The sequence below is a fragment of the Mycteria americana genome, chromosome 7, assembly GCF_035582795.1.
Source record: "Mycteria americana isolate JAX WOST 10 ecotype Jacksonville Zoo and Gardens chromosome 7, USCA_MyAme_1.0, whole genome shotgun sequence".
Taxonomy (NCBI): Eukaryota; Metazoa; Chordata; class Aves; order Ciconiiformes; family Ciconiidae; genus Mycteria; species Mycteria americana.
Window position 1 is genome coordinate 39,149,950 of NC_134371.1, and position 10,415 is coordinate 39,160,364.

The following is a 10,415-nucleotide window of genomic DNA, read 5'->3' on the forward strand; positions in this document are numbered from 1 at the left end:
AAGAGAGATCTGCTTTGAAGCAAGGGGAGATGCTGCAGGTCAAGTAAAAGGGCAGGAGCAGAGCCGACATCCACCCAAAGGGCACCAGGATTAGAGAACCGAGTGCAGTGGTATTTCCTTTGACAGTGCTCCATATCTTTGCCAAGGGAAAGGATTGCAGTATCTGTAGGTTCCCAGTCATTTCAAATAGCTTTTGGCAGGAAAGATATATAAGAGTTTTGAGGATTACAGGAGTTTTGAGGACTTCTCTGTTCCCTCCCTGTGTGTAGAGGTTACCAAGGCAGCTGCAGCAGGCAAAAGTATTACTGTTCTCGAGGCTCTCAGCTGGCTCATTCCCCCTTGTCAGCTCAGTGGGAGTTGGTTAAAACGGATCACCCCTAAAATGTTTAGATGCCCACAAGCTCATACTTTGTCCTGCCTCACCCCCCAGTGGAAGCAAGCAGCAGCACAGCCTGCCTTTCGTCTGCACAGCTGATATGCCTTGCAGGGAAGTGCCAAGCCTTAAAGGCTGCCCTTTCCTCCTTTTCCTTTTCCTCCTATTTTAGAACTAGGGCTAAACACCTTGGTTGCATGTGTGTGTATGTATGTGCGCATGGATGGTGACTGAAATCCCATATCCAGGACTACGCCATGGGACCCAGCTCATTCCCTTGTTGCAGAACCAACCAGGCTGGCAGCGCCCACCAACCTGCCTGCCTGCTGAGCTCCTTCCTGTTCCCCCACCGATTGTCAGGCTCCCACCCCCACCTGTTCAGTTTGGGGACAGGGGCACTGAGGTACATAGGGGCTACGCTGTCCTTCCCGCCAAGGTGATGGGGGCAGGATGGGTCAGACCCCAAGGGCCAGGCCTTAGGATGTCAAGGTGCATCTGGCCCTGTGAAAGGGAAGGGACAGCACACCTCGTCCCTCAACCCCCTGCTCACACACGTGCCAGCCCTGCTCCTTGTGGTCTGTATTTTTCCCCTTCCAAAACAAGCAGAGGCTTCTTCCATGTACAATCCACTTTATAGTACAGGCCTGGGCTGCCTTTCCTCCTGCCTCCAGACCAGGACCTGCTGGTGGGCTGCCAATAGGCCTCCTCTCTGAGCAGGACTGACCAGGGGTAGTGTGGCAACCATTTCTGGGACAGCTCTTAGAGCATGGGTGAGTCCTTCTTGTCTTTCGGGCTTTCTGGGAGCTTTGTGGTGTCTGTGAGGAGGCTGCTCACTGCTGGAGGACTGTGCGTAGCCGGAGAGACCAGGTTCATGGCATCCAAAGGCAAGGGCAAGATGAAAGCAGCAGGTTTCTCTGCAGCAAGGGAGTGCAGTGCATGGAGGTAACGGAGCTGAGCAGCAGCAGGGGCACTGGACAGGATCTCAGCTGCCATCCGCAGGGACTCAGAAGCAGCCTTTTCCCCCTCAGCAGCAATCACCTACCAAGCAGGGGAATAAAGAAGGTTTCTGTGAGGCTGGGAGTAAAGGGGTATGGACTGTTCATTACAGAGGGAGGTTGCCACCATGAAATTCCCAGGGCCAGTGTGATGATAACATTCCTGCTCTCTGAAGATCACAGCATGTACTAGACCTCTTGATGCTTCCAAAAGTTTGGGTGCTCATGTCTAACTTGTTTTTACTAGGCCCATCAGGGCTCACAATTGGGCATACCCCTGCTGCAAAAGCATGGGAGAGGGCAACCCCCAGGCTAGGCTTGTGGGAGAGGTGCTGGACACCAACCTTACCCAGGCTCTTCACAGCTCAGTGCAAGGGATGGAGACCAGCCTGGTCTGAGCAAGGTGGGGAGTACATGACCATGGTGACAGCCCTGCACTGGGCAACTAGGGGAGAGTGAAACCCTGACAAGGAAAAGATCCCTATGGGGACCACTGTGGGCCTGGGGATAACCCCTGACTTCTTTGTGTCCTACCTGTAGGCCAGGTACCAGACCTGGCACTCCACTGGGCTGGCCCAGACTCTTGCTGCAGCTCCCCTTGCTAGACACAGCTCTTGAACAGGAATTAAAGGAGACGTATCTTCCCAGAGCTGTACCCTAGCGTGGCATGTCCCAGGGACCTCAAACCGGGGTGGGAAAGGAAGGAGGGATGCTTTGGAAGGAGATGGGAGGTATTCAGGGTTGCCATACCCGCACTTTGGCCTGTCTCTGGGCCTCCGCTTCCACAGCCAGGGACTGCCGGACTTCAGCAGGCAGCTGCACATTGTTGCTGTGGTAGTAATGGACAGGGATTAGGTGTGCTCTAGGCTCTCCTGGCAGTACTGGATGGTCAGCCATTGCAATGGGCTCATCAGTCAGTCTCTGCAGAGCTGTTCACTCATGTTCTTTGCTCCCTGGGTGTCCTTCTTTGTGTGTCTCACTTTAGCCTTCTACCTCCATTCCCATCCTTCTTTTCCAGCCTGGTTTTCTAATGACCAGGCTTGCATGATCACTAGGCAGCAGAGAGACCTCTTCTCTCTGTAACTCTGAGGCTTAAGTTTAAGTTCACTCTTTGTGAGACATCAGAGAATCCACTGGGAGACTGCTCTCAAGACAGGCACAGGAATTTCCTTCTGTTCATAGATTTACTCATTCACTGCTTGGCTCTCTTTTCCATGGCCCTCTACATGAGGAGCATGTCCCACCTTTCCTCAGGGGCTTCTGAGTGACGAGCCCATCCCAAACAGTGCTTTGATCTAGAGTGGGATCTAGAGGGTTTGGTGCCTGCTGCGCCTCTTGGGCTACCAGAATTGGGTGCAAACTCTGCCTGCAGCAGCGGTGAAATGGTGATGAGATCCCAGCTAAGGATCCTGCCATGGCTGTCAGAGCAGGAGCAAGCACAGTTTTTGTACGTGGAAGTTTTACGTGAGGCAGAGGCTGAAAGGGGCAGTGAAAACAGGAAGGCAAGGGGTGAGGCTCTACCCATTGCAGAATGGCTGCAGGGAGAGAGCCAGAGGCAAAGCAGGAAGAGGAGCAGGCAGCAGTGAGCAGGGCAGGACAGGTACTTGCAAAGGGCCAGGGAAGTCGCCTCTACCAGCATTTCCCACCTACATTTCTGTTCTCTCCACTTTGATCCCCCAGCAGCCCGTGACCGCATCCAAAGCCACCTGTGAAGAGGAATATTTTTAGAGCATGGGGAGAACACCAGCCCTGGCCTAGGCCCCTTACAGGGACTAAGACAGTGCAGGTACATTAATTCAAGGCAGTTAACTGCAGGACTGTAAGGCAGATTTATTAGGTTTTCTGTGCTATTGTGTGAGGCCCTTCAGAAACAAAATTACTTCCCTCACTTCACTTCCAACGTGTGTTTGCCCCAGGGGTTTGGCACAATTTAACTAGTCCATACTGGTTCAAGTGTGGAACCAATTCAGTTCCACAGGAAACATTCAGTTCCTGACTGGTATCATCATGTATGTGTGTCATGGCCACAGAGAACTGCTGCTGGAGATCCTATGTATACTGGTTTATGGCACCTCACTCAGGCTGCAGAATACGTTTCTTGTGAGAATCTCCTCTCTGGGGTAAGTACTGAAGCTGGGGTATCACAAAGCACTGATGAAGCTGGTCTAAGTGGTTCCTTCATGCTCCTCACACCATACTGTCTGCTACTCACCATGGCCTCCCATGGGACCCACTCACCGTGGGACCCACACTGTATATCCTTCCCTTAAAGTGATCTGAGTCAAAAAACAAACAGGAGAAAAAATCTCCCATTTTTCTGTGAATGAGACACATGTTGTTATTGTACCCTTCTGCAAAACAGTGTCTGATTTTGAGGGACTGATCACCTGAGCTTCTTTGTGGAGCCTCAGTTCACCCCTTGCTCTGCTGTCCTCCCCCCTGTGGAAGCACCTTTATCTCCTGGCTGATGCTCTTCTTCTCCAAGAGAAGTTCAGAGAAGGCTCGATGTGCCAGGAGGCGCTTTGTGGTGGTCTGCACCAGCAGCTGGATGGCACTGGAGATGCTGGTCAGGGTGGTGAGGAGAAGAGAGGCATTCTCCAACCGGTAGTAACAGACGGCATCTATCTCCAAGGTAACCATGTCTTTGGTCACCACCTAAGCAGAAGACATTAGGGGAGATGGAGCTGGTTCTGACAACTTCAAGGTAGCACAGGAAAGCACACAATTAAGAGAATGATGAAGACTAGCTGGATGGTTAAGTCTTTGTAATTTCCACCTTTGCTACTGACTGACCTTGGGCAAACTGTATAACCTCTGGATCTCTGTTCCCTGAGCAGCATCTTTGTATCTGTTTCCTCAGTACAGCTGCTGAGCTAGGGACTGTGTGTAGGTCATCATCCGGTGCTGTGTTTCCCTGCCCACTGCTGCCTGGTCCATTCCTGTTCTGAGAGCATAGGCTGTGTCCTGAGGTGCGTGCTCGATTATTGTATCTCCAGAAGGATTTGCTGTGCACCATGGGGGTGAGCCTGGAGATGCTACTAGACAAGGACAGTCCCACTGGCAACGTAGCAGCACAGACAAGGAGAATAGAAGCTGTGGCTAGGGACACTGCAGGTTCAAGGGTTAGAAGCAAGGGTTCAGCCCTTTCTTCCTCCCAGGCTTATACAGGAGCAGAGTACCATCCTTACATCATTGTAAGATCTTAGTCTGAGCTCCTGTCCCCGCTGCATGCACTCCTCAGTGTGGTGGGTAAAAAAACCTGGTCCAGTATCTTTGGCCCAGCCACTCCCTATTGGTGTATGTTACCACTAAAGTATGTCAAACTGAATGGGATTAAAAGCAGCAGTTTTAAAAAAGAAGAAAATTCACTATGGTGAATTTTTGGCCTTCCATTTTCTGAGGTGTTAGGGTTACTTTGATATGATTTTTCAAACTTTTCTATGCAGGGATGAAGGCTGGAAGCATAGGGTGTAACGTTAAAGAGATCCAAAAATTATTCTAGAGAGGGAGTGTCAGCCATACCTGATGAAAGGGGATCTCTAGGGTTTTGAGGCGGAGGTCTATCTTGTGATATGTGTCCAGACAAGGAAGGAAAAAGAAAAGGCCTGTGGGAGGAAGAGAAAGGCAGCTGGTGATCATCACAGAAATTGCCTCTCCTGCTCTGGAGGACAGGTGAGGGTTTGGCATGCAGAACTACAAAGGAACAGCAATACATAGGCTCAAATTCTGAGGCTGCTTCTGTGATGGGAAAAGCCATTAGAAGCTACTGTCCCTTAAGAGGAAGCCAGCAAAGACATCCCATCTCCTGTCTGGCCATGTCTGCTTGGAGGGCACCAGCATGTGAGCTTTGGTAGAGCATGAAGAAGAGGAGCAACATGGCTGGGGGGAGCTCAGTAAACACCTTACCAGGTCCCCTGGCTCTGCCAGGAAGGAGACGCCCAAGTCGGAAAACAATGGCTCTCTCGTACTCCCGCACTACCTGCAGAGGGAAACAAAAGCTAGGCTGGAGAGGAAGGTGTAGGACTGGGGAAAGGGGCCTCACTGGGTACGGGAGGAAGTCTGTTCTGTGAAAGCCCTGCAAAGGGAGGATTTCAGCCAGCAGGTATGAGCTAGTGGCATCACCTGTCACTGAGTCCCTTTACCCTCGCGGAGAACCTGCCCAGAACTGCCGGCTGGCCTTGTGTGTGAGCAGCGTATGAGCAGCCCTGTGACAGCCTGGGATTTGGTGAGAGCAGCCCATGTTAGAGCTGCCCAGGATGAGGCCAGCATTCTGCTTCCTTATACCCTGGCCAAACTTGAACACCCTCAGCTAAAATTTTCTATGTTAGTTGCTTCCCTCCAAGGGAACTATGTGTGTATGTGCTCATGTGTGCAAGATCTGAGCCATAATACTGACACTCTTGTTGAGAACAAGATGCACATGAAATTTCCTGAGAAGTGGGAATCAAAATATGCCTACTTGTAGCCATGCTATAAATCTGAGAAAAGGGGAGGAAGAGGGAAAATCTGCTATTAATTGAGAGATCAATCTCTCTTAAAATTTTTAATTTAAAACCTAGTTATCCTGCTGCTGCAATGCAGCCACCTCTGGGCTGGGTAGTCTGAGGGTTATGTTTGAAAGTGAATAGACTTGCAATTTGTTTTAAAAAAGAGGAACCTAAGCCCCTGCCTGCTGATATCGCAGCAGCAGTATTTGATAGGCAGTGGTTGGACCCCTGTGCAGCCCTCTGCTGCAGCAACATGTGATGAAAGGTAAGTCAGAATTAATCATGAGTTCAAGAAGCGTAAATAGGGCCTTAGACCAAAAAAGCTTTATGCTCATGTCCAACACACACTGAACCAGTGAGTTACATACACATCAGACACCAAATACTAAACCTAAAGAGGCCCCATGAGTATTCTCACCTTCATGCAGAACCAGACAGAAATGGGGAAGGTCATTATGACGAACAGGAAAGACAAGATGGTCAGAAGCCACTCACAGATACCCAGACTCGGAGACTTTATACCTAGGGAGAAATCCGACATGACTGTGTTAGGAGAGGACTGCTCCCAAAATACTGATGGCCTGACAAGTGCCTGCACAGATCAGCCTCAGTGTTGTCCTTTGCCTAGACCTGGTGTATGTGAACCATTTGGCTCTCTCTGGAGCTGGGTTAAAGAATACTCCCTGCCCCAGGTGGCCAGGAGCTACTAGGATGGACGGACAGATTTCGTCTCCGCTTTACTGTTAGAAATTGAGCGTGCTTCTCTGTAGTGCCTTGACTAGAGAGCAGCCTTTAGCTTGAAGACCTGTGGCTACCAAGCAGTGTTGAAAGACTTGGAATGGGCAACTTGTTGGCTGAGCTGGGATCCCAGAAGCTTATCTGGAAAGATAAGCTAATGGCAAAGAGAAAGATTGTAAATAAGAGGTAGCTTTCAACATGCACAGCCTGAAGTGCCCTTCTCTATCAGAGTATCTCAGGTCCTTTTGGAATAGGATTTTAGTTGCATCCCAGCTCCCTAATGCAGTGGGACAAAGCCACTGGTGCTGCTGAAATCTCTCTGTGCTCTACAGCAGTCACACCAAGGTGCCAGAGGCTGACTGGGATGGCCAGGCCCAGATGAGTATTACCTTCTACATCTCCCCAGAGTGTGTGTGGGTTATCATGATCTGGCTGCCCTTTGTTGTGCTCCTGCCTGAGGGAAAATCTGCAAGTATGGCATGAAAATAGATTGATTACTTCTGGGTGTACCTAGACCCAGAGAGTGGACCATGTTTTCCAGCAGTGAAGTTAGCATCCCTGCATCCCTCCCATTTTGAATCCCTTCTAGCCCTTCTATCCCTGCCCCTTTGCCTTTGGAGCTCTCTGCAGAGCCACCAGGTCCTGAGGGAGGTTCAGATCCCAAGAACCTGCATGATCACTCCAGCTCCACAGCACCGCTCGCTAGCTGGGATTACTGTAATTGAGGTAATGTACTGTAATGTAAATTACAGTGAGGTAAAATACTGTAATGACAGAAAGAGGCAGTTGCGAAAAATTAGTTCCCAGAGAGATAGGAGCAAGTCTGAACCTTCGTGTCATTCTAGGGCAGCAGAGCTGCTGTCATGGAAGTGGACAAGTGATGCTGGCTCCTGTAATACACATCTGCCATGCCTGTGGCGATGCTGGGTCCAAAGAGGCCCAGCCATCTTGCCAAAAGACTCACAATGCTCCTTCCTATCACAGCAGGCTGGGAATCTGCCTAACACATGGCCTGGAGAGGAGCTGCTCTCAAAGGTTATCTGGAAGGGGAGCTATGAGTGTGCACCTCAAGCGCAGTTCTTCCCTGCAGTGCAGTTCTTTGGGCTGTGAACTAGCATTGAGGCCAACTCCGTCCACCTAAAGAAGGGTAAGTGAGAAAAGGAAACAAATAGATCATGAACAGAAGTGGGGAGCAGTGAGCTGAAGCATGAAGGATGCTGGGGATGTAACTGCTTGTCACAAAGTTCATTGCTTTGCTGGACAGTGCTGATCAGCCTGCACTACTGACTGCAGAAGCTGGCTGGGAGGCTGGCTGGAGTCTCCCATATCCTTGTCCTGAGGATAACCCCATCTGTGCAAGGTGGGTGTGCTGACACTCCCCATGCAGACAGCAGAGTCATACTGTGACCACACAGGGTGAAAGAGCCCACAGCTTTCTGGTCCCTTCCCTTCCATAAACCATACCTTCCTCTTGCTGCTCGCTGTCCAGCAATGCGATTGCCTCCATTTCTTCATCAGATATCACATCATCCACGTCCACCACCGTGGATGTGTGCACCCTACCGTCAGTCCCTGCGGTGCTCTTGATCTCTTTTGCTTTCTCCTGCTTTATGTCTCCCCTTCCTTTGCCGGCTTCTCTGCTGCTCTCCCTCTTCTCTCGTTTGCTCTGCGTAGCTGGGGACTCTCTACGTCTCCTGTGAGACTCCCTGGAAGAGCTCCGAGACCTCTTATCCATCCTCATCTGTGCAGAGGAGCATGCAGCTGCCTATGGGAGTTGGATGAATTCGTGCTTGAATTTATTGCTGCAGGCAGGAAAACCAGGCGGGGGGCGAGGGAAAGGGAGGTGTCAGATCAAGGAGGCTTGTTTCAAGTTTATCACAGGCTTGTCAGACATAATGGACAGTGAAGTGAGCAAGCTGTTTCCCAGCTGCTCTCCTCTCATCGCACACTGCTATAGAGATGGGAAGGAAGGCTAGACCTGGACAGGGTAGACACCGGGACATTCTGTTTGCACCTTCCTGTCTTTGGAAATATAATACAATCAGAAGCACTCAGATCATGTTTTCTGCAAAGTTGTTGAAAAGCAACCTAAAAGTAACTGTCAGACATGTGGCTCCAAAGACCTCACGTGGTGAGTCTGGCCCAGAGCAATAAACACCAGGGTGAAAAACCTTTACTGGTGAGACCAGTGGCTTATTCAGGAGTGTTTAGAGGGGTGGTGGTGGAGAATGGCTGTGTGAGTAGCATCTGATGCTGTTCTGCTCTCTAGAAACCCTTTGGCTGGCACAGTGGAGGGATATCAGCAGCAAACTCCCTCTCTCTAGGGTCACCTCACATTTTAGCAGGACGGGAAATTAGCTGGTCCCAGTTCAGCCATGAAAGTTCCTGAATGGGTGCAAAGCATGGAGGCCATTGCAGGGTTAGAGCTGTTGAATGGAAATTGCCAAAAGAGTTTGTGCCTAAATGCCTCCCCAGTTTTCCACAGCAGGAGCATGGGAGAGCAAACATAGGAGCTTTTTCTTTTCATTCCACACAGCCTGTGGTGACATCTGCGGAAACCTCTGCAAGAAACATTTTTAAAGTGTTTTAAAGTCACTGACCGTATTGAAGAAACCAGCACCTGGCTAGAAGTCATACTACAGCAAGACAAGGCTGGAACATAAAGCGGTGACTTCCCTGTCAACGGGGCAGTGCTGAGCTCAGGGATGCCCAGTCTCTGGTGTGGAGGAGCAGCTGGAGGGAGCCAGGAAGCCAGCCGGGGAGGTGCTGCTCTTGTTTTTTCATGGATTCCTATTTTATTAGAGACTTGTGGCCTGCCCAGAGTCAGGATATTGCAGGCAGGGAGGGCAGGAGCACCTGCTCCCTGCTTTCTCTGCTCCGTCGTGCTGGGTGCTTCGTCAGCAGGTCACCAGGGAAGCGATGGATGGAGAGAGCTAATGGCAGAGGACAGAAGTTGAGCAGAAATGTGGCGTAACTAATAAATTCATACAGTTCTATATTTGCTTTGGAAGTGCTCCAGAGACCTTATTTACTTTGTGTTTATCACTTGGCCAGCGTGGGGCTGGGGGGATGGTCTCCAGCTGCTGAAAGGGGAGGTGACATTTTAAGCAGCAGCAATAAATGGAGGCTCAGGACTGGTTGATTTCTTGTCAGAAGCACCATGGGATCTTTAACGCTTACAAACCTGAAACTTTCTGGTTTTGTCTGATGTTTAATTCAACTAGCGGGTCCTGACTCCTCCATCCCACGGGGATGTTTTTGGCTGCTACCCTGGGACAGGGGAGATGCTTCAAGAGCATGTGCTGATGGATTTGCAACCTTTGCCATCCCAAAATCCACAGCTTCATCCCCCCTTGTCATATTGAAATGTATCCTCGTGCAGAAATCAACCGCACTGTTGAGGTTCCTCAAATGACTGTGAACCCTTAAGAAATGGCCATCGCAACCTAGTCCACAACACTCTTTGGCCTTGGGAAAGTCACTCAGCATCTCCGCTGTGGATTTTCCCCTCGGATGGGACTAAAAAATACAAGACTACGCTTAATTACATTGGTGTTTGGGTTTAAATACTGTCGCCTTAAAGGGATTGGTCCTTTCTTGTCCGTGGCTTTTTCACAATGCGCTAACTTCTCCTGTCCGATGGGAAACGCACCTAACATTTTTACTCAGGAGAAGGCAGGGGCAGCAGCTCCGTGCAGGCGCCGGGGGTCGGTCCCACAGGACTGGCAGCCTCCCCGCCGCGGCAGCGGGAAGCCCCTCAGCTGCCCGCCCTGCCACAGCCCGCCCCCGCGCCGGAATGGCGCTGACGGGACCCACAGCCGC

The 10,415-nt window shown here is 50.6% G+C and overlaps 1 protein-coding gene across 1 annotated transcript; it reads right to left on the bottom strand.

The window, feature by feature from the left end:
- Window positions 1-1,132: 1,132 nt before the first annotated feature.
- Window positions 1,133-8,334, bottom strand: NPHS2 (NPHS2 stomatin family member, podocin). The gene is made up of 8 exons (XM_075509205.1): window positions 8,058-8,334; window positions 6,274-6,377; window positions 5,275-5,347; window positions 4,891-4,973; window positions 3,820-4,023; window positions 3,019-3,074; window positions 2,119-2,197; window positions 1,133-1,411 (listed from the first exon to the last, which is right to left on the bottom strand). The coding sequence occupies exons 1-8, from the start codon at window positions 8,332-8,334 to the stop codon at window positions 1,133-1,135; spliced, it is 1,155 nt and encodes a 384-aa protein (XP_075365320.1).
- Between the last annotated feature and the right edge of the window lie 2,081 nt (window positions 8,335-10,415).

Coding starts and splice junctions, on each gene's coding strand:
- NPHS2 (XM_075509205.1), bottom strand. CDS start 8,334: ATGAGGATGGATAAGAGGTCTCGGAGCTCTTCCAGGGAGTCTCACAGG. Junction 2,198..3,018: donor AAAGTGGAGAGAACAGAAAT/GTAGGTGGGAAA, acceptor TTACTACCACAG/CAACAATGTGCAGCTGCCTG. Junction 1,412..2,118: donor AGAGACAGGCCAAAGTGCGG/GTATGGCAACCC, acceptor CCTGCTTGGTAG/GTGATTGCTGCTGAGGGGGA.